This window comes from Dinoponera quadriceps, unplaced genomic scaffold (assembly GCF_001313825.1).
Source record: "Dinoponera quadriceps isolate SergipeBrazil2010 unplaced genomic scaffold, ASM131382v1 scaffold3, whole genome shotgun sequence".
Classification (NCBI taxonomy): Eukaryota; Metazoa; Arthropoda; class Insecta; order Hymenoptera; family Formicidae; genus Dinoponera; species Dinoponera quadriceps.
Window position 1 is genome coordinate 340116 of NW_014554293.1, and position 21364 is coordinate 361479.

Consider the following 21364-nt stretch of genomic DNA (forward strand, 5'->3'; position numbering starts at 1 on the left):
TATATAAATAACGATGAAAAATAATATAAAATAATGAAGTAGAAGTAGGAGAGATATAATTATATAATTGTGTCATATTTTGTATACTTGCTGCTTCGCAAAAAATAGCACTATAGCTTGATTTTCATATTTGTTTACCATGCAAATAAAAAAGGGAACCAACCTAAAGCCCTTATCAGTCTAAAGCCCGTATCAGACTAGGATTGAAATTTAATTGAAGTTTGGCCAATTAGAGCAAAGCTCATTAAACTAAAGTTTGGAAAACTTTGTTTTGATTGGTCAAATTTCAATTCTATATCAGTCCTAATCGTAATCTGATATGGGCTTTAGATCTTTTGATCTAATCCGGTCAATACTGAGACAAAGTTTATTCGTGTTGCTTGCACTTTTCGCATTTAAAACGAGATGAACGTATATTCGAACTCTAGAGCTACGTTCTCTTTGGGCGTTGATGCGCTGTAAGTTTCATTCCATCTTTATTGTTCACTAAATGCCAAAGGAAGATAGAATGACGCTTACAGCGCGTAAATGCCCAAAAAGAACGCAGTCCAGAAGAAGCAAGAACGAGAAGATCGAATACGAAAAATGCAAGTAACACGAATAAACAAGAGAACATAACAGAGAGTATAAATCCGATTAGTCTAGGGAATTTTTTTAAATTGAATACCACTGTTCGGTTGGAATTCGAACTACTTGTAAACACCCAAAGGTCCATACTCTGAACTCACTTTTATCGATAAAAGTGTCTCTAAAAGTGGTTTCTGAGGCCATCTGATTGTTTGAGAAGCCACATTTAAGGCATCTTTATCGATAAAAATGAGTTAAAAATATAGGCCAAAGTCGTTTCATCATCTTAAGATAGTCTTAGCCGATATGAAGATCAACCTGCCATCTGTCGAGGCTGATGCCAATTACGTGTCCGTTTTCCAAAATAGATAGCGCCCGTACAGGAGGTTCCACTCTATACGATTCTTTTTGCTGTTTCTTTCAGTCCGTGGTGAGCATTTGATTCATATGTTGAATTCGAGATCGCATATTTCGTTACAAGTATTGTTTAACATTGTTAATTTCTCCAAAAAATAACAGGGACACTTTGTAGGATATTGCGTCAGGCTGCCGTGCAATTATTGTCTCCTTGTATTTCACTCAATCTCTAAAGATGCCGGCGGATTGCCCTGACCGTTTTCGTATGGTATCTTGGAATAATTAGGAAAAAAATAAATCATTTATACATTACGATGTTTGAAATGCTAGAAGTGTGCAAGACGCCGATTTCTTTTTCAAATTCAACGATCTCGTGTGGTTTCGAATTGTTTTCATCTTCGTCATAATATCTGTCGCTCATAACCTCAAAGTGTCTCGTCAAATAACCTCTGATAATCACGTGTAAACTATAATTTTTATGAGGTTTCCCTCTTGATATTTCTTATTTTTACGAAATGTTCGCATGTGTTGTTAATCGTGCCATTTTAATTTTGCAATTCTGTTTTGTAGAAATGACTAGCAAAGCGAAAGTGCCCAAGACGAAGGAAGGCGCGCCTGAGAACGCACCTTTGAAAAAAAGGCCGTTCAAACGACATGGACGCTTGTATGCGAAGGCGATCTTCACAGGATACAAGCGTGGGTTGCGCAATCAACACGAGCACACAGCACTGCTGAAAATTGAAGGAGCCAGGACAAAGAACGACTCTAATTTCTATGTAGGGAAGCGGTGTGTATATGTGTACAAGGTAAAGTTCTTTCTGTGCAAATAATATGTGTTTATAAAATATAAGTCATCGGAGGTTTAAAAATATATAATTTTTTATGCTAGACTAATTGAAAAGTTCAGTTCTCTGTCTTTAGTAGTAAACTATTTTTCATGACAGAGACACAAATGTATGTGTGTGGCTCCAGAATATTAGTAAAGAATTATAACACAAAGATGATAATTACTTGGTCGAATAATGTTTCTATATGAATACGATAAAATGAAATTCAAAGAAAACTTTGATGATTGCTGATGATATATGTGATATTTATTCACTTATTCAAATATATTTTTCTTTTACATATTATTTCTAAACATTATTGACAATTAAGATATAAACTGTATCAAACAATTTTCTCAGGCCAAGAACAAGACTCCTGTACCAGAAAAGACGACTAGGAAAACCAAAGTTAGGGCTATTTGGGGAAAAGTCACTCGTCCCCATGGAGCAAGCGGATCGGTACGTGCGAAATTCAAGAGGAATCTTCCAGCCAAGGCTATGGGCCACCGTATTAGGATTGTAAGTTTTATTAAGTAAAATTAACGATATCAATATGCATGTTAATGTATGAATCATTTCATCACTCAAATTTAAATCTCTTAATTGCAGATGCTGTATCCTAGTCGGATCTAAATATTCCTCTTGTATAATATAAGCGAATAAATACCATTTTGGTAAAATCTACGTTATTTCATTTCGTACAAGACCAAGTCACTTCACCTTCGTTAATACTCTGTCACGATGTTGCGGCAAATAAACGTTGGAACGTTGGAACGTTGCGTGTCAATTTTTTGTCAATACACGTTAAGTTAAGAGGAATATTGTGCGATATATGGTTTGTTCGTGTTGTTTGTACTGTTTGCACTCGATCTTCTGCTTCTTCGAAAAAGAATAAATTTCTTGAACTAGTGCAGTCTATTCAGCTAAAAAGAACAGGCCACGATTGTTCTGGTCTTTAAATATGAACATCTAAATTTCCAACATAGAAAAAAAAAAATATATATATATATTCGTTTTTAAAGACCAGACAACAATAATATCCAGGTTTAGGCACATACCCGGGCATTGGTACTTTTACTTTAATTGTAATTAGATCCCTTTTGGGTAGCTTGGTTTCACCTCAGATGGACATCAGAGGTTACTCAGCCCACGCGCCGCGACAAGGCGCTACCCCGTGCGTGGGTATTCCTTCCTTGGCATTCGCAGGAAACGCGTCAGATATGCGCGTGCGCACTGTTATATTTATCCTCGCTCCGTGAAACTAACCTAATCTCAAACGCGAGTCCTGTGTCATTCGCAGCTTCGCGCATTTGAAAAGGCTCCACTGTTAGATTACGGAAAGGTGTCGCCAAGTATGAGTCGCCACCGCGCGCGTCGTGATCTCTCACACTGACACCTCCGGGATCTCCGAAGAAAACGGGACCATCTTCGCGTGCGAGTTTACGAAGTGGATTTGAATAACGCATCAGGAAGTTCGCGGATGGGTGTCGTGTATCGCGGAGAAGAAGCGACGATGCGGTAGACAATCGTTGAAAGGAAAGGATCAACTTTGAGAGCGGGAGAAAACGTTTTTCTCCTGTCGTCGCCTGTCGAGCTACGATGCTGTACTCGTCTTTCTGAAACGAATCTCGCCCGGAGACGGCAAGCGCGAACGATGTTCTGCTGTCTGAGAAACTGTTTCGATGGCCTCGGCTTCGCCGCGGCTCAAGCACCGCAGCGAGAACGAAATCCCATCGCCTTAGACACGTCCCACATGGGTAACTGTCATCTGTAACCGAGTGTCAGACGAGGATCAAAATTAGACTCGACGTTGCGTTAACACGTGTAACAATGTTTAACTTTGCTGATATCGTTGGGTTGGAGGATACGACTGAGTCATGTCACCGAGTCTTAATACTAAGAGAAATATTCGTGTAATCGCTGACATCGCTTACAGATTAGCATAAATTTCTATGTTGAGCTAACCTTGACTCGGATGTATTCGTTTTCATGATGATGGTCAAAAGTGAACGGTTATAGCCGTTTCTGATATAAATGGGCCAGACGCAGTGCTCTGTGTATTTGTATTCTTCAAATGATGTATTATTTATGAATTTATCGTTGAGGTCATCACGATTTTTGCAAAGTTTTCATCAAAACACATATTCCGACATATTCTATAATATGTAACTTTCTTACACACATAATGTATTTTTTTAAACAATTTGCATTGAATATTGGACATTAAGTGTTTTGTCACAAAACAATCTAAAATATGTTTCATTCACACATCAGGATGTCATTGTTATTTAAGCATCTGTTTTTTTAGATTTATACCATGATTTTTATACTTATGATATGACATTTTATCTTCTTAAATTTTACACCACTGAATTCTACATTTAGACAAATGATATAAAAATACTTTTGCTGTAGAATCTAGTAACCTATTCTGATCTGTTTTCTTCTCACAGGAAATGAGGTAGTGATAGTAAAAAATGGTCTAAGAATATGCGGTAGTGGTGGTGCCTTAACAAACGCCCCTCTCGTTCAGAGCAAAAGTTATTTTGAAGTAAAGATTCAACAAGGTGGTATATGGGGTATCGGACTAGCCAGGAGAGCTGCAGACCTTAACGTCGCTGTAGGAGGAAAGGATTCGGAAAGTTGGGTGCTTAATTCGGATGGTATCCTAAGGCACAACGAGCAGGAGTTGCATAAGATACAAAATCCTGTACAGGAAGGGGATATCATTGTGAGAATCGTTGGTGTTTGATTTTAACGGTTTAGAAGAATAAAGACTCAACTATATAGATATTTACTTTTCCAGGGAGTATCTTATGACCATGTAGAATTGAATTTTTACTTGAACGGGGAATCCATGAATGCTCCAGTTATAGGTATAAAGGGGCGGGTTTACCCAGTGTTATATGGTAAGAATTTTTCGTTTAATACTAGAATCGCGGCTGGCTCATTTTCGACCCACTTGTAGATTATTTTTTCCCATTCCTTTGGATTTTAATCGCTGCAAAGTTTTCTTTACCATAAAACAATCAAGCAATAAGTTCAAAAAAGTTCACGAATAATTACAAAAAAAGAAGTGGGTCAGAAGTGACCCATCCATAGTTCTAGGAGGGATTTATTGCGGTTCTAGTGTTAAATGAAAAAGTATAACAAGCATGTATCGTATTACTCTCTCGTGACAATTGCTTTAATCAGTGATATTCTTGCAGTGGACGATGGAGCCATCTTAGACTTAATTTTGGAAAATTTCGTCCATACCCTGCCAATAGGCTTCGAGAAAATAATGCTGGAGCAATCGTTGCTCTAGCAGAACGGAACTAAAACCGCTAATGGACCGTCAAAGCGTTACATTAATACATTCTTCGTCCATTTCGATTTTTAATTGAATATCGGAACCAAGATAACAATAAATCGAGAGAAGAAATCGCGACGGTATTAGTATTAAGAGATAACACACAGTCACAAAGTAACAAAGAAACGTTATAAGTTCGTCATAATAATAATCGCATCGATGACACATGGGTATACTTAAATTGTGGAGGAGTGTGAAATAAACGATTTGCCTAATATGTGAATCTATTTTTCGATCTACTCTCTACAGAGAACACATTCGCGTAATAAGTAGATTTTACATAATTCGCTGAGAATTCTTCGGGTTTATTAAAATTAAAGGGTTTATAACGTATTAATCGCTCGAATGTGTGACTTAAATTCAGCTCTATTGATCTGTCTATTATACAATATAACTATATATACTTTTGTTTGTATAATTGTATAATAATAGGTATGATGTATTCATAAATATGTGTGTACAATTCATGTAATATATAATATATATATATATGTACGTATGTATGCATTGTATACATAATGATTTATTGATCCTTAGACGACTAATGGTATGGTATATACACTGGCTTAAATAAGGTACCGACGGCTTTAGGCCTATTGTTCGCTTCATTAGGCTAGTGTCATGGCATTTCATTAACTATCTCTCTTCATAGTTCCTTTCTCTTACGACAAATATTGTATTAAACGTTAAAGCTAATGTTTCATTCTGCCTAATATACCGGAAAAACCGCGCCTTTTTACATCATCGATCGCATGAACGTTTTAACAATTTCAATTTCGCACGTGTATACGTGAAATAAATAAATAAATTTCTCTTGATATTACCGAACGCACCAAATTTTAACGTATTCTAAGAAAATCACCACAAAAAGACTGTTATCGTAATATAATCTATTCAACAAATTTTGTGCTCACTAATTTTGACTCACTAATTTTGTGCTCACTAATTTTTTTATCTGACATAGCAATCGATCACAGTTAAAACAAGCGCCTTTTATTGCGATAAGACAATGATAGCTAGACGAAATACGTTAAAGTAAGTGTTTTGCGCTTCTATCGACGTAATGAGCTTTTTGTCTGATAATGTTTATCAAAAGTTCTTTCCTTATTCTCTGAATATTTGCTGAAACATATTAATCTTTGGTCCTTAATATTAGCTTTAAACCATTAGTATTAATAATGTGTTACGCACTTACATATTTATACTATATAAATATCATTCCATTGTGAAACAATGTAATTTCAATAATATCATATATAACTTATATATTATTATTTGCCATAATGAAGTTTCTACATGTCGAACGTAACACTGTTAATTTTCAATGGTTAGTGTTTTTTTTTTAAATACATGATTTATGGCACTCTGTATTTCCTCTATGTAAACTTATACATACACATATATATATGTTTTTTTCTGTATTCAACCCTAAAAGATCTTCAAGAGTGTTTTCAAGAGAGCTCTTGCAATTTTTTATACTTCAGTTGTTAGCTATGCATATATATATATATATATATATATAAAACTGTGACAGCTATTTTACATTTATTTTATGACTGGATGATACGAGATATTTATAATGGTAACCCCCATCGAGTCTTATTGCACTTGCAACTTTCGTTGCTTGATGAGTGAGTACTATCTGTAGTAAGATAGTATGACTGACTTTGTAATCTACGGACATTGTCTAATGCATTTTATGCTGCTGTTTAATTTAACTATATAGGCCCGCGATTAAATAACTTACAAATACCAAATTGTCTTAATAAGAAGAACTGTCACATGATACACTTTTACAAATTTAAATATCTGATGATGCTGTGAACATTCTTCTAGAACGAAATTTTATCATAATTAGCGTGAACAGTATTTTGTATTATACATATCAATCTCGAATGTAGTAGGGCCGTTGATTATAATTTCTCGAGCAATATTCAGATCAGGAATGAAAAAGTACTTTCTCCCTGTTCTCGAAAATTTCCATCGGAAATATACGTATACATCAATTTCTATGTGGTTTACTATAAGTATCTTATTACTTAAAAACTATACAAATCGTTTTTGTAAAGCTAACGCGAGCTCGTTTCATGCTGCAAATAATTTGATTAAAAAATATATATGTACTTTCAGATATATACATTTACAAAAGTAAGTCAAAACCTACGCACCTTTTAATTACGACGTGCTACCGATATAAAAAATTGTATAACGCATAAAATATCTACCAAAACCTTGAAATACTAATATAATATCCCTATTTTTCTTGATTTCCTGTCGTAAAAGATGATCTGCGAACTAATTTGAGATCTCTTGCACGTTCTCTTTTTGTTTCTTTCAACCAAAACAATAATTTACTTCTTTTTAATATAAATAGCATATTTGTGCAATAATTAGTGGCGTTTGCTCTCTCTCTCTCTCTCTTCCTCTCCCCTTCTAATTAATATATATTATGTAAATTTCGTAACGCATCAAACATAAGTAAAACTAATCATCAGCCATAATTTTTCACTGTTATCGCATTATTACAAGCAATTCTTTTCCTGATTTGCACTCAATGCTGTTGCAATTTGCATATTTTATGAGTGGTCTTAAAAAGAAGCCTGTGCTTACTTTTTATGTAATAGTAGAATATATTAAAATTTTTTAATCACATGTAGAAATAAATTTTACTTATAATTTTATTAAATTAGATTAACTCAAATATAAAATTTTTTGTCAACGTATATAACAAAACAATAGTTTTAAAGTGAGTACAAACTTCATGAAAATTCTAGAAGATTCATAAATAAACATTTGTAGAATAGGTATAAAATAAGAAATTGACAGTATTTTCAATTTGTCTTCAAAATATTATCTTCCTTATCTTTTTTCCTAAGATTATCACTGTTCTATATGTATATATATATCTCTTTTTTTCTTTTTTATCAATTGAGAAACATGAGTTTATAATTGTATCAACATGTTATAACACTGTTTAAATCCCTGTGTGAATTTCTATATATTGAACAGAAACAGATATATATACATACATATAAGTCATAGAAAAAAAGATATAAAGTAATTCAACAACAAAAATATACGCACAAATTAATTGGAGGAAAATCATTATTTGGCGCATATGGCAATTATTCAATTTGTGGATAAATATTGATATGTATGAAAAGAAATTAGTAATTTTATAATTACTCGTATGATTAGAAGCAAAGATATGTTACTTATATATGGAAGAACCTTCATAGAGTTTGCGAACGTTTCATATGAATTATAGAAAATTTCTGTGATTATTACGTAACAATTTTTACACGCTTTTAGTTTACTGACAGAGTACCTAGGAATCACACCAAGGTTCTCGGAGCTCTCTTTGGTCTTGTCCAAGTACGCCAGTTTGCACGACAGCTTGCACACGTATTTTACAATAAAATGAAAGTAGGAGCGCGTCTCAAATGGTCACGATTGCGAGTTATTGCTCACACGAGTTTGCGCGGTGATTGGTTAGTGACAAACCGTAGTACAAACGAGTATACATTTCTGCTTTTGGTAAATTTCACGGAGACAGCTACGCATCGATTACAGCAAAGCATCTTGTTGTCTCGAGGGTATTTTTCCCAAAATGCTCAGATCCAGAGTGACGCTGTTCACGCGGTTGACGACTGCGAAGTGTCGATAAGGTTTATGTCGGTGTAATGTACTCATACCTCATTCGTTATCCGTAGTGTCTTCGATGACAGAATCCCAATTAAATTCCGTGGCACTTTGCCTCGACGGTAATTCACCAAGGTGTTGGAATCGTTGTACGAAATAGGGATCACGATCTCTAAGCCGTTTGAACCTTTGAAAGGCGAGATTCTTTGCGAACTCGTAGAGTTCCAGGTCCAGGTTGTTGAGTCTACGCACGGCGTCCAATTGATCCGCCCTGAGAGTTGCCATAGTAGCTGCACTGAGAGTAGCATTGTGCTGCTCGAAGGCAACCGCGAAACGCATTCCAAACGTTTCCTCAAAGGAATACTGCCCCACCTGCGTGACATAATATTTCGTCATATACGAATGTGAAGTAAAAAATATATTGGGTCAGTTTGAAAATTCGACTCGATTTTCAATGGTTTTTCGATAGTGGACCGCCGGTCACTTTCTATACCGACTTTCTATTCACTTTCTATTCACAATAGAAGTGTACAAATGCTGCAGAATTATAAATAGTAACAGCAATTATTTGATGTAATCCCATATTGGACGCAATCAAGTCAAATTTTACTTAAAAGTTATGCTGAACTTTTTCAATTGATCCAGTAATTCTTAATTTTGCAATATTTTCTATACTTTACAACAATGTAGTTAATTATTACAATCTCATCGTGAATAAAAATGTAAATATATGCAGTTCATATTACATCATATTTTTTTTCGTAGAAATAGTTACCGTAATAACATCAATAATGATTTTGGTATAGATTCTCGTGCAATTGATCGTGATAATTCTAGATGTCAAATATCTCCATTTGGTTAGAGAGATCAAGGATAACGACTTCAGCTCGTTGATAGTAACAAAAAATAATGCGTAGCATTCAAGCTAAAGTGACGCTATAAAAAAGTTATGACGTATATTACTAAAGAATTTACTACTAAAACCATACTTCTAGAATTGTGTAGAATATTTGGCATCATTTTACTCAAATATGTTATTCGAGCGCATAAAACTTAATTCAATATATAAAGTATATAAAATATAATGAAATTACAAAAGCGGATACATATTTCTTAGTATTTTTCTAATTGTATATCGAATATATATGGTGCAACTGTGATAAAACTGTAACAAATTAAGGATGGTAATGAGAAATTTACGAAAGAAATCTACCGTTCCCACATGTTGGGAGGGAAGTTCTCATAAATATTTACGTTAAGACATCTATTCTTAAACAGCCAAGCCACGGACGTGATGTATAAGAATAACAACTTCGTACAACATAGAATATTTGTAAAAGAAACTGCAACACTGCTAAATTTATACTTATTCTCTGTATTATTTTGTATATATACACAATAGTAATTTTATAAAAATAATTTATATTTGATTAATCATATTGTAATCACTTTTTGGCCAATAAAAAAACTTAGATATCATGTGTGTGTATGTGTATAGTATATATATTCTCTGTGAGAACACAAGATTTAAAATTACGATACATTTTAATAAGTGTAATAAATAATATAAAGTAATAAATAATAATAAAAATAATAACTGGAGCAAGGAGGAAGGAACAATAATAATAAAAAGAAAATATATTTAAATGTACTACATACCTTCTGGTATTCAGTCAGCATGAAGAAAGGCATGAACTGCAAATTGTGCTTAGCACTGGCCAACATTAGACGATCTCTGTCAGTACCGCTGAGAGTGGAGTTGTAACAGCCAACTATTGATAGATCCGCTAGCATTCTGGTTTGACGATTATTCGCCAAATTGTAAGAACACGCCATAAACTGCAAGTATACAATTTCACGTTAAATCGAGTGTGAAATTACATTTTTGATCAACGATGATACTTTTATATTTGATTTTTATGAATACCTTGAAAAAAAATACGATTTCTTTTGTTCGCCTTGATAACAGCACAACGCACTTATTATAAAAGAAGACATGGTCAATTTATATGGTAGAAAATGATTACACATCAAGTGTGAAACTTTTAGATACGAGAAAACTCTTATCTCGATATCTTTCTCGCATTAAATCGAGTGTGTATCAAATTTTTAATGTACATTAATATTTCTATATTTGATTTTATCGTTACTTTGAGCAAAATCCGGTCTTTTTCATCCGCCCTAGATGAAAGTTTTCATCCACCCTGGATAACAAGTCAATACAGTGCATTTATTATAGAAGAGGGCATAGTAATGTTATCTGACGGGAAATAGCTGCGCGTGAAATAAGGAAGAATGGTCTTAGATAAGAGGCAAACCTTATCTCATGTTATTTCTATACGTAAAATTGCATGTCGATAATTCATATTCATAATAGAAGACAGTATCAAAAACAAATAAAGCGATAGATTAAGCGACCAACACAGCGAGCGAAAACATTTCACGCGTAGTTCCGAATAAACTATTACCTATTAACCTGTAATTACCTGTTCTAAGGTGACACCTTGCCAGCTGGGTCCGGTGTAACACTGGGGTATGTTCGTTTGAGTACCTCCGCACCAGTGACGAGCGCCTCTCCATGTAGCACCTCTTTGCACATGTCTGAATTCGGAGAGATACCTCGCGACAGGATCCCTTATGATAGTTATGTAAAAGTAACGGCGCTTGATGCCTTCACCTTCGATTTTGTTAAGTTCTGTATCTACACAACTCGTTAATTCAGTCCAGTCCGCGTGCAGACCGCACTTCCAGCCGGTGGAGTATCGTGAGAACAGCCAATTTTCGTTACGGTTTGGACGGAAACAGAAGCAACGCTTGCGTCGTCGTTGACACGAGCACGGTCTTTGCAAATCTAGATCTCGCACCAGATGTTTCCCAAACAATGTGCCACCTTGAAAGAAAGCGAACATTCCGTTAGCGGATACTTTACAACGGACATTTACGGATGTGTTTCGAAATGGATTAGCCTACCACCAGTGGGAGAGATGAAGTCGGCAAGTAGTGACAATTACTGGTGCTACGTTTCATATCTCCCGGTAAATTAGCTGTTGATATGTGGAAATTGATTGCAGAGAATGATTACTGTGTTCAATATGATCGAATCAAGCGAATATAAAGAGAGACGATTGGAACTGGTTATTGAAATGATCGAGAGAAATAAAGCGCGAATAAAGAGACAAACATGATTTTAAGTAGAATGAAATCGAACTGTACACTAGTATTTTGATAAATAAGCCGAATTAGGCCGGTAACTTTAAAATATCTTTTAAGCTATTTTTTTACATGCTTGAATACAAAAAAAAGCAGTAATTCATGTGCTCGTATTAAGAGAAAAATATGTTTTATTTTATTTATTCAGTCATTATGAAGATTATTTATTGTCCAAGACAATAATAATAAGTATACAGCCCCTGACACCAACAACTGATTTATTGGTGGAAGATACGAAACGCAGCACCAGTAATTTTACATACTACTAACTTCACCTCTTTTACTAGTGTTAGTTGAATCTATTTACAAACATACCCTATATCGTTTGCTAGTATTTAGACGAGTAAAAAGGGATTTCTTTGTGTTTCTGTGTCTTTGTGTGTTTTGTGTCATGTATTTCGCACGTATTCACCAACATAACTCTGCAATTTAACAATTATATATTATTATATATATAGTAACATGTGTGTCGTCCGGACTTTTGCTGATTTGTCTTCTTAAATTAAAGCGTATAGCAAATGTATTATAATAAGCTTCAGTTTTACAAAGGAAAATTTATGAATGCAAAGAGAAAGAAGACAAAGAGAGGATGCAAAACACATAGCATACTAAACAACTTCGCATCCCTGAATTATTCTCTTTCTCTCTTTCTTTCTAAGACAAGGTCTGGATGTTTGAGAATGCGTGATGAATAATGCAATAATTCAAGTGCACAATGGCCAGAAAGGAAATGACATTTCTTTATTGTTTTATTTTTATTTAAGCACCCGCTGTATTTTGGTGCAAAGTGATATATGTGTCTGAACAAGCATTTCGCTTCTCACAAATCATAAATTTACTTTGGCATACAACATTCTCATTTAAAATATACATTTCTCCAAGAAGTCACTGCATATGGAACTGTTTTGCAAAACTTTATATTAAAGTGTTACATAACACTTAACAACAACGTGTACAGTTCTGGCTTCACAAAGTATTCTCATATATAAGTGTTGTATTAAAAAAGAAAATAAATGAATAAATTTAACACACTGGTGAAATATAGCATCGCATTGAAATCTGAGTGAAAGAATAATTTGTAAACTGCTCTTAACACACAAAAAAACTGAGACACGAACCAGAGGACAATTTACAGAATGCCAAGTCACTGTATTCCAGATTCTGCACAAAGGTAACGAATGAAAAAAAATTAGCACAGGATGGTTCATTCGCGGAGTACCAGTGACTGATCCAAAGTCTCGGGCATCGATTAACAATCCGGATCACCTTCGCAAGATCTTGGCTCACGTTAAATATGGAATGACACAGGTGCTCCAGCGGAGCAAGGTACTCACCAGTCTTCTGTATATGTAGGAACACCATGACGTCGTGAGCATTGATATCAAACTGGAAGGTGTCGTTGGCGAAAACATCGTCGTAGCCCAGACTGCCCTGGACGCTCTGGAGTTTGAAAGCGGGATGAACAGACAGCAGGCCATTCCTGTCGAGCTCGATGGAGACGGAAGACAGGCCGGAGCCAGCAGGGCCGACAGGAGCCAGCAGACCCTCGGATAGCCTGACGGACTCTTTGATCTCGCGGTTGGTCAGGGCACACACGTGATCCGGGCAGAAGTAGCCCAAGTAGATGATTCCGCTGAGCGCCAGCAGCAGGCATACCCCGACGACGCTACGCAAGCGGGTCCTGCGCGGCCGCGACTCCATCGTCGCCCACCTCCTCCCGTCGCATAAGTCCTCCGGCACGAGCAGAGCGAGTTCGCTAGCGTCTGCCGTCGATCCGTCGGCACCCGCTACTCGTCTGCCCTTCGGCATCGCGCCCCATTCTCGCACGTTCACAGCTTCTGCGGCACCAGTGGACGACGTGAACTCGCCGCGCACCGTTCGTCCGATACGACGAACCGATCGTAACTACGCTCGCGTCGAGCGTCGGCCATGACAGCTGCTCAGCTCCCCGCCGCTCTCCACTTCGCCGCTTCGTGCTTCGACTCCCTGCCACTAGTCTGGAGATATATAGGCGCTCGGGTAATGTCGTCGTCGTACGGTTAGATAGTGTTGGTTGGCGCGCGTTGAGGTAAGAAACGCGCGCTCAGTGATCCTCATCGTCTTTGGAAGCATCGCCTTCTTTCTATACTTACAGCGTCTACACAGAAAAGAGAATAGGGTAATTTGATACTTCGGATCTTTTAAATATTCCTGGATGTGCTATTAACGGAAAGAAACAGGCCATTGGGAGTCCGAATTCAGGGGCGTCCATGCGTAAGAAAGAATACAATAGTCTGTGCGTAGGCGATGTAATGTTTAATATGTCGTCTATGTGTAGATAATAAATAATCTCTCAGATAGAACGGAAAATGAAGATGACGTGAGAATGACGTCAAAATGATAAAAAAAGATCGAAAAACGAGTTTTATTTCCTTGTCGTCTTGACGTCATTGTTATTTTTTCTTCTACCTACGGGCTACGAACCGTTATGGAATGGCTCGTCTTCTTCTTACACTTTGTAAGTCTTATTTCTATATTTTGCTTTTTGTCAAAAACTCACTGGTAGATTCGAATGAAAACATTTATATTGTACTACATTCACAACATGTATGATCAGCGACGAAAAGATTGAACACGTTTTTCTCTCAACGAGTTTCGCAACGCATCTCGTATCCAATAGCAAAACGCATCTCCTGTGAATGACTAAGAAACAAATTTTCCTATTGGACACGGGATACGTTCTAAAACTTGAAATAAAAATAGATGTTGCAATCATTTTGTCGTTGATATAAATACATCTTTTATATCATTATATACTTAAATTCACGTGAAGTGGATTATACGTATTAACGTAACTATTATGTACTATTATGTACATATTTCTATATTATTATATGTGCCATATTGCAGTAACGTTATTGAATAAAAAATTATAACATCGACGTAAAGTTATTGTTACATTTAAAATTATATAGCTGCAATTAAACGTGGCTGGGAAGTTACAAAATAAGGGGGCTGGTCCGAGTCACGGTGGGGACGGTACACTCTTGATTACTCGCGCCGAATCTTAAATTAAAATCCAATTCAAAGTGTTCGAATTCAAAAACTTGAAACGAACATCAACGACGAATCAACGACAGGCTACCGTAATATAAATCACTCATTGGTTTCTCAACGGAAAAAAATTATAGGCGATACGCTCGGTGTCTGTTTCGGCAATCGGCGCAGTTCGCGCGAACCGCCATAGTTCGCGACATGCAAGTGCAAACGGCTGCATATGTTTCTCGTTAAAAAGCATATTTTCCTGCAGCGTCGGTTGCGAACGAATACGCGAGGTACGGACCGGGAATGCAAAACGAGCGCGAAACACAGCTATAGAAGCAAATAGAAGCAAAAGCAGCTGGGAGGAATTCACTCTGCGAAATTCAATAACCAAGGTACCCGATACTCTCGAAAAAGGCGGTTACTTCTTAACCTCCAATTTTTCCTCCTCTCCTAACGTACGAACGTTCCTCGACGTTACAGTTTACAACTATGCATACGGAACGAAGGGCGTGATTCGCTAAAAGATATAACATATTTGGAGTCGATTCTTATTCATTTCTCGAGTCTTCGTGAATACCTAAAGCAGATGAATAAGAATTCGACAGCTTTGAAACTCCATGAGAAAATGGGTCACTTTTAATTTCCAGGGAACCGACAGGAAGTCTTGTATCATACGGATATATCACGGTTGCGGATGGTATGAGAAAAAACGAGAAGCAGTCATGTAAGTACCCACATCTATATGTATATATATATATATATATATATATATATATATATATATATATACACACGTACACACAGAGACTGTCAAGAATGAGTACAATAAAATTCTCAACGGCATGTGTAGAAAAATTATAAGTAAATTGAGCTCAGAAATTGTTGTTAAAATTGAATCCACTACGTGTGGCGCATACTGCAGGTTTCAAGTTTATCTGAAGATACGAATGCATCTCTCAACGAGATAGTGCGCTTCTCTTTAACGGTAATCAAAGATCATACTAAACGCAAATAGTTTTATTGAGCGTCCTTGCGTGATAACTGATAATAATGTATCTGATAACTCGCGTGTTATTTAACACTCGGCTTCATATGCAGCGCAGTGATTCTCAGTCAGTGCTCTCAGTAAGTTCTCAGTAAGTGATTTAAAAATACACGAACAGAGGGGAAGGGAGAAAGAGAGAAGGAGCGATTTTACATGTATGTCACGTAAGAAAGTAATAATGAGAGAAAAAACGATCGCATTTGTTCTATACAGTTGTACTCTATAAATTTACCGCTCTATCCTGACTCGAGAGGGAGCCACTTGTTACCTGCTTGCCACTTTTCCCTCGAGTCACAAAGTAACCTAACCTCGGAAGTGTTGCGAACATTTCTGTCAAATTTCTCCGCGAGCAAGTTTACGTGGATTTTTAATCGGAAGTAAGTATCTCATCTACTAGCATTATAGCGCATGCTGCGCAGATTGCGATTATACAGATTTGTTTTTGCGTTTTAGTTTTTAAAATGTCATCCGTCAAGTTGTTAGAAGACAGAATTGCTAATTTGGAGAAGCAAGTGTATGGGCCAAGCAGGACAATTAATGTTGATGATCCTGCACCACCGAATGCTGTCATCGATCGTCTGCTGGATGTCAACTCATTGATCTCCTCGGCATTGTCCGGTAGAGAGAAGCCAAATGCGATCATCAAGCGGTTGCCAGAGTTGAATGGCTACTTGGATCCTGTTTCTGAGGATATTGAAATGCCCACAAGTGCGAAAGTCCAGCTATTGTTGACAATGGAGTCAGAGATCATGGAGAATCACAAACTATTAACTAAAATGCAAGAACTTGTGCCTGTGTTAGAGTCCGAACGTATCAAAGATGTTCCCGAATTTAACAGTGTATTTAATAAATTGTCACTGTCATATCTCAAGGCTTACGAAGATTCTGAAGAGCTAAGCGCTCACGTGCACGATCTTTTATCCAAATATAATTCAGTCATAAGTAGCATATCAGAATCTTTAATTACTTTGGATGCTGCGATTACTGCCGCGGAAATAGCAGCTATGCCAAAGAAACAAATGGAAGATTGAGAAGATGATTATTGCATTCTGTCCATTTATGTCTATCGGTGTTAATTTATTTTTTTAATGTGTTTAAATAGCGCAAAATCAATTTTATCAGTTATATTTTAAATTATTTATTGTAGTGAAATGTTTTAGAAACGCTTTGGTTTAAATTAGAATGGAAATGTATCACGGATTTGTTTAAAATACATTTATTTGCCATCCTTACTCTTGAAATATAAAAATATGCATTCATCAATGACTATGCATATATAAACATATTTTTATCTTGTTGTATCTCTATAACAATGCATTTTATTAAAATACTCATATTATATACATTTATCCTATCTACTGCTTATGCTATCCATTGTTCATTTCAGGAATCCTCGTTTAGGATCTCTGAGACAAACTGTCGATTCTCGTATAATCGGACATGTATATGTATTGGTCTCTCATCTTAAATTATTACCTTTTAATTGATGTATAATGTAGAGCACGTTGTGAATGTCCGAGATATCACAATTTGTCCTCAATTTGATTTGGCAACGATGAATTTTTTTATAACAATAGGTATAGGAATTTTGTTTACGTACAAAAAATGTGCAAAGAGACCCATTTCACTAATAAACTCTTATATACCACATTATCGATAATAAACAGTTTACTTTATACAGTATTTACATAATGATTACTTAATTATAAATCGGTTTGTAATTTCATCGTCTTTGATTTTCTCTACACATGCCGTTCGTAATATTCACAATTCTTGATTTTTACGAAATTTCAATGTTCAACTTCCATTTTGTCATATATAATAACGGCACTGATGATCGAGAATTATTAGAAGATATCTTTTGCGATAATAATAGGAACATTTAAATTGGGAAACATGAAGGAAGAATATCTAAATTTGAAATAATTGTGCGTGTGTGTATACATGCGGGTGTGTATAATTTTCGTATAATTTTACGAAGAAAGTTAGGAGATCCCAGACCAAATCCTTGTGACAAATCTTTCATTACTTTTTCTTGTTTGTAAAAATGACAACTCTCTAGTCATACGATATGGTAAGGCAAGTAAAAGCTGCTGTTGTTGCGTTAATCGATAAAAATCAATAAAAATATTTGAAACTATCTCAACAATACCTTAACATAATTATTGAACGTTTCGCTCTTAATTGCTTTACCATATCGTGTGATTGAATGTCAGAGGGTCTTTTCATACATGCTACTCTTATTTAACACTTAACCGACGGACACGTAAACTCATGTTTTACTCACGTGTACTTTTCCCCTTTTAGATATATTTCGAATATTACAGAAGAATATAAAACATCTGTTGAATCTTACAAAATATGTGAATTGTAAATCGACATTCTATAAAATATATATAAGACATGCATTTATAAGAGAGGTCTATCTGAGCGTGCACCTCTACACTCTGGGGAAAATATAGTAACATATATAATAACTATATCAGTTTTGTATGTAAAAATTAAGGTGTGTAATTGAATAAATTATCTTATAGTTAGCACAAGTAAGTCTGAATGGTTAACTATAATAATCGAGAACTATAGTTTTTACTATGCTGTATGCCATTCAGATTTAATTGTAATAACTATAAAAGTTCATTAAACTATATGCATTAATTCTACACGCAAAACTTGTATAGTTGTCATCTCTATAATTGCAAGAACTATATATTTTGTTCAGTAAATGTTTCAGTTTGTACGCGTTTTCAGCTATCTGCCGCAGGCCAAGGCAACAATGTTTTGGTCTCCCGTCGGTTAAGTGTCAATGTTTCGTGAACTTCGGAAAAAAATTGGTAAAATAACGATTTAGCTTTGCGTTCGCAAAGCTGGCACTGATTCGCGTAGCCACGAAAGCGCTGGTTCCAAGCTCGAGTAGATTGCTGGATGACCTCTTGAGCATCTGCTGTGGTGGCTTAGCAAACCTTGAATTTCCCATCGTTCTGACGCATTCTGCGACTCACTGGCGCACATTAGAGGCGCTCCTTCATCGTTCTAAAAATATATATTTATGATATTCTATTGGCATGAATTATTTATTGTTTTGAATGAATATAAATTATGGATTATTGAGAATTAAGGCTCCTGGTCCCGCGCTGCAATTGTCCTTATTTAATGGCGTCAGAAGCGAGAAAATACATACGAAGAATTCTTGTGTCAAATAAACACGAAGTTGCAGCGGAGGAATTTTAATAGAATACTTCGGATATTCTCTCTGAATAAAGATTACGAAAATAACGATTGCTTTTCGCGACACGTCGCACTTACATAACAAGGGCCTTTATCCGTATCGGTGAATCCAGCGCATATGTCGTGTTCCGTGATGAATCCTGCATAATGACTCGTGGCGTTGCATTTCTCAGGATCATATGTCGGAATAGGCAAGAATTTGAGATACTGTTGCAGATCTATTTCGCCGTTCATAGGGAATCCCCATCCCGCGGTTACGCAAATCTGCCTCGGCTGAAATGAAAGAAAAGAAACGAAGAGAATTAAACTTCAGAAATTCGGATGTGCTGATTAACTAAAAATTAGCTCGATTTCACAAGGGAAACCTACCTGGATGGGCTGTCTGGGCAGGCAAACGGCGCTGACGTTCCTAGAGAATACCAACGGTTCCTCTAATTCGATCAAGGCGATATCGTTGTTGTACAGGAATTGATTGTACTTGACTTGCGGATAGGGCACGATATTTTTCACGTGATACACCTTCAGCATATTTCCACCGGCGAACAGTTCCCATCCGCTTCTCTCCTTGTATCTGCGAAGTTACGTAGAATTTTACGTTACATATTAACGCTAAAACAGTCGCGCGTTCACCGTTTCTTCTTTTACGCGAAATGATTCAGGACAGATGCCACACGTGGTATCTTATAAATGAGACTTTTCACGAATATAAATTTTCATTCTTACACGAAGAAAATATTATAGCAAAAATTACCACGAAATTTTCTAATGCTGGACCATATCGGAATTATAATTGAAATTATAATTTGCGTTGAAATCTTTAGTGACATATTTCATTGTACACATCACTAAAGATTACAACACACATAATTTCAATCATAATTGTGGTAGTTCAGCATTACAAAATTTTTACTAATATTTTCTCCATATATAAATAAAAGTTCGACAGATAAAGAGAAAGAGTATGAGAGAGAGAGAGAGAGAGAGAGAGAGAAAGAGAGGGCCCTGGTCTGAGGTCTATGAGATTCTTTTTTTTTTCCGGAATCTTTTGGAGATCTTTTTTCTCTTTCTTGGAATCTTTCAGTCACCTGTAAATGCAAGAATAGCTGGCTAAAGCGTGCATAGGACCAAGTATGCTGGCTGTACAAGCGGCACCGTGTTTGAGCTCCTTCAACAAAGCCACGCTGGACCATTGTCCATCGCTGGCTGGTGTCCCGCCGGCCAGTCTCGCGGTTGGACCTTCCGCATAATGCAGGCCGCAGGAGAACTCCTGACATGAAATCCGCACGACTTTGTCTGACACGCAAAACTCCACTCGTTCTAAATTCGTAACGAGCGGCCTGCGGGGGTGTGGGTTCGTCTTCAGTCTTAAGATCTTCTGGCTGTTATCCCACGCGGACAATTCGGTCGTTTCGGCGCCGGCGAATCCCAAAGCTTGACAGTAGGAATCGCTGAATTCCTCGCTCCATCCGTCTGAACAGACTAGTCGATCTTCGCCGTCGTATTGTCTGTACACAATACATATACATACATACATAATACGTAAATACGCATTTTAGACATTTCATAGATCATATTAATATTATACATATTCATACATGCAAATACGTAAGCGTATTTACCTTATCTTCAACAGTGACGCACCGTCGATTAATACATCCACTTTATCGCCTCCAGCATCGGTGTCAGAGTCGGTTAGGTTCATCTCGGCGGTGATATTGGCGATGAGACAGCCCCACTCGTCCGAGTGATCCGGACAGTTCTCGATGCCGTCGCATACTTGAGTCAGAGGAACGCATCCACCGGTGTGGCACTTGAACTGATCCAAGGCACAATCGCACAGCTTCTCGTCCTCCCCGTTGATGCACTCTGCCACTCCGTTGCAGTGCCACGTCTGCGGGATGCACCACTTCTCCGTCGGGCAGAGATACTCGTTATTACCGCAGCTCACGGCGCAATTGTATTCGTCCTGGTGGCCTTCGCAGTCGGGTCGACCGTCGCATTGCCACAGCGCCGGAATGCATCTCCCTGAAAATTTCACAGTAAAATTTCACGCTGAAAGTCTTTCCGCTAATATTTCAACCTATTCTGTGAGCAACGAATGCGGGACTGGCATAT

General features: G+C 36.7%; 5 protein-coding genes across 6 annotated transcripts in view; 3 read left to right on the top strand and 2 right to left on the bottom strand.

Annotated features, from left to right (window-relative positions):
* The first annotated feature begins 976 nt into the window (after positions 1 to 976).
* Positions 977 to 2435, top strand: LOC106742829 (60S ribosomal protein L35a). 2 transcript variants are annotated; one of them, XM_014616136.1, is made up of 4 exons: positions 977 to 997; positions 1495 to 1730; positions 2112 to 2270; positions 2361 to 2435. In XM_014616136.1, exons 2-4 carry the CDS (start codon positions 1497 to 1499, stop codon positions 2382 to 2384), a joined length of 417 nt encoding a protein of 138 aa, XP_014471622.1. In that variant the 5' UTR covers positions 977 to 997; positions 1495 to 1496; the 3' UTR covers positions 2385 to 2435. The 2 variants fall into 2 exon arrangements, with proteins under 2 accessions (XP_014471622.1, XP_014471615.1); XM_014616129.1 differs by having other exon boundaries at positions 978 to 1047.
* A 553-nt stretch (positions 2436 to 2988) lies between these two features.
* On the top strand, positions 2989 to 5494 carry LOC106742738 (SPRY domain-containing protein 7). Its single transcript, XM_014615956.1, has 4 exons — positions 2989 to 3508; positions 4205 to 4482; positions 4558 to 4660; positions 4961 to 5494. The coding sequence occupies exons 1-4, from the start codon at positions 3406 to 3408 to the stop codon at positions 5056 to 5058; spliced, it is 582 nt and encodes a 193-aa protein (XP_014471442.1). The 5' UTR covers positions 2989 to 3405; the 3' UTR covers positions 5059 to 5494.
* A 144-nt stretch (positions 5495 to 5638) lies between these two features.
* On the bottom strand, positions 5639 to 13943 carry LOC106742716 (heparan-sulfate 6-O-sulfotransferase 1-B). The gene is made up of 4 exons (XM_014615917.1): positions 13290 to 13943; positions 11232 to 11635; positions 10405 to 10584; positions 5639 to 9117 (listed from the first exon to the last, which is right to left on the bottom strand). Exons 1-4 carry the CDS (start codon positions 13762 to 13764, stop codon positions 8800 to 8802), a joined length of 1377 nt encoding a protein of 458 aa, XP_014471403.1. The 5' UTR covers positions 13765 to 13943; the 3' UTR covers positions 5639 to 8799.
* A 1267-nt stretch (positions 13944 to 15210) lies between these two features.
* LOC106742740 (dynactin subunit 3-like) lies at positions 15211 to 17367 on the top strand. The gene is made up of 4 exons (XM_014615969.1): positions 15211 to 15371; positions 15627 to 15703; positions 16238 to 16401; positions 16478 to 17367. The coding sequence occupies exon 4, from the start codon at positions 16486 to 16488 to the stop codon at positions 17053 to 17055; it is 570 nt and encodes a 189-aa protein (XP_014471455.1). The 5' UTR covers positions 15211 to 15371; positions 15627 to 15703; positions 16238 to 16401; positions 16478 to 16485; the 3' UTR covers positions 17056 to 17367.
* A 402-nt stretch (positions 17368 to 17769) lies between these two features.
* Positions 17770 to 21364, bottom strand: part of LOC106742696 (titin-like) — a 52884-nt gene continuing 49289 nt past the window's right edge. Inside the window, exons 6-10 of the mRNA XM_014615895.1 lie at positions 20869 to 21274; positions 20335 to 20754; positions 19619 to 19820; positions 19328 to 19522; positions 17770 to 19054 (exon numbers count right to left, since the gene is read on the bottom strand). Coding sequence (XP_014471381.1) covers positions 18869 to 19054; positions 19328 to 19522; positions 19619 to 19820; positions 20335 to 20754; positions 20869 to 21274 — 1409 coding nt within the window. The 3' untranslated portion in view covers positions 17770 to 18868. The remainder of the gene's footprint in view (positions 19055 to 19327; positions 19523 to 19618; positions 19821 to 20334; positions 20755 to 20868; positions 21275 to 21364) is intronic.

Excerpts from the sequence above, each read along its gene's own strand:
- LOC106742829 (XM_014616136.1), top strand. The coding sequence starts at position 1,497 with ATGACTAGCAAAGCGAAAGTGCCCAAGACGAAGGAAGGCGCGCCTGAG. Across the intron at positions 1,731-2,111 it reads GGTGTGTATATGTGTACAAG|GCCAAGAACAAGACTCCTGT; the intron begins GTAAAGTTCTTT and ends CAATTTTCTCAG. Across the intron at positions 2,271-2,360 it reads TGGGCCACCGTATTAGGATT|ATGCTGTATCCTAGTCGGAT; the intron begins GTAAGTTTTATT and ends TCTTAATTGCAG.
- LOC106742738 (XM_014615956.1), top strand. The coding sequence starts at position 3,406 with ATGTTCTGCTGTCTGAGAAACTGTTTCGATGGCCTCGGCTTCGCCGCG. Across the intron at positions 3,509-4,204 it reads CTTAGACACGTCCCACATGG|GAAATGAGGTAGTGATAGTA; the intron begins GTAACTGTCATC and ends TTCTTCTCACAG. Across the intron at positions 4,661-4,960 it reads GGTTTACCCAGTGTTATATG|TGGACGATGGAGCCATCTTA; the intron begins GTAAGAATTTTT and ends ATATTCTTGCAG.
- LOC106742716 (XM_014615917.1), bottom strand. The coding sequence starts at position 13,764 with ATGCCGAAGGGCAGACGAGTAGCGGGTGCCGACGGATCGACGGCAGAC. Across the intron at positions 11,636-13,289 it reads CCTACATATACAGAAGACTG|GTGGCACATTGTTTGGGAAA; the intron begins GTGAGTACCTTG and ends CTTTCTTTCAAG. Across the intron at positions 9,118-10,404 it reads TGCTGACTGAATACCAGAAG|GTGGGGCAGTATTCCTTTGA; the intron begins GTATGTAGTACA and ends TATGTCACGCAG.
- LOC106742740 (XM_014615969.1), top strand. The coding sequence starts at position 16,486 with ATGTCATCCGTCAAGTTGTTAGAAGACAGAATTGCTAATTTGGAGAAG.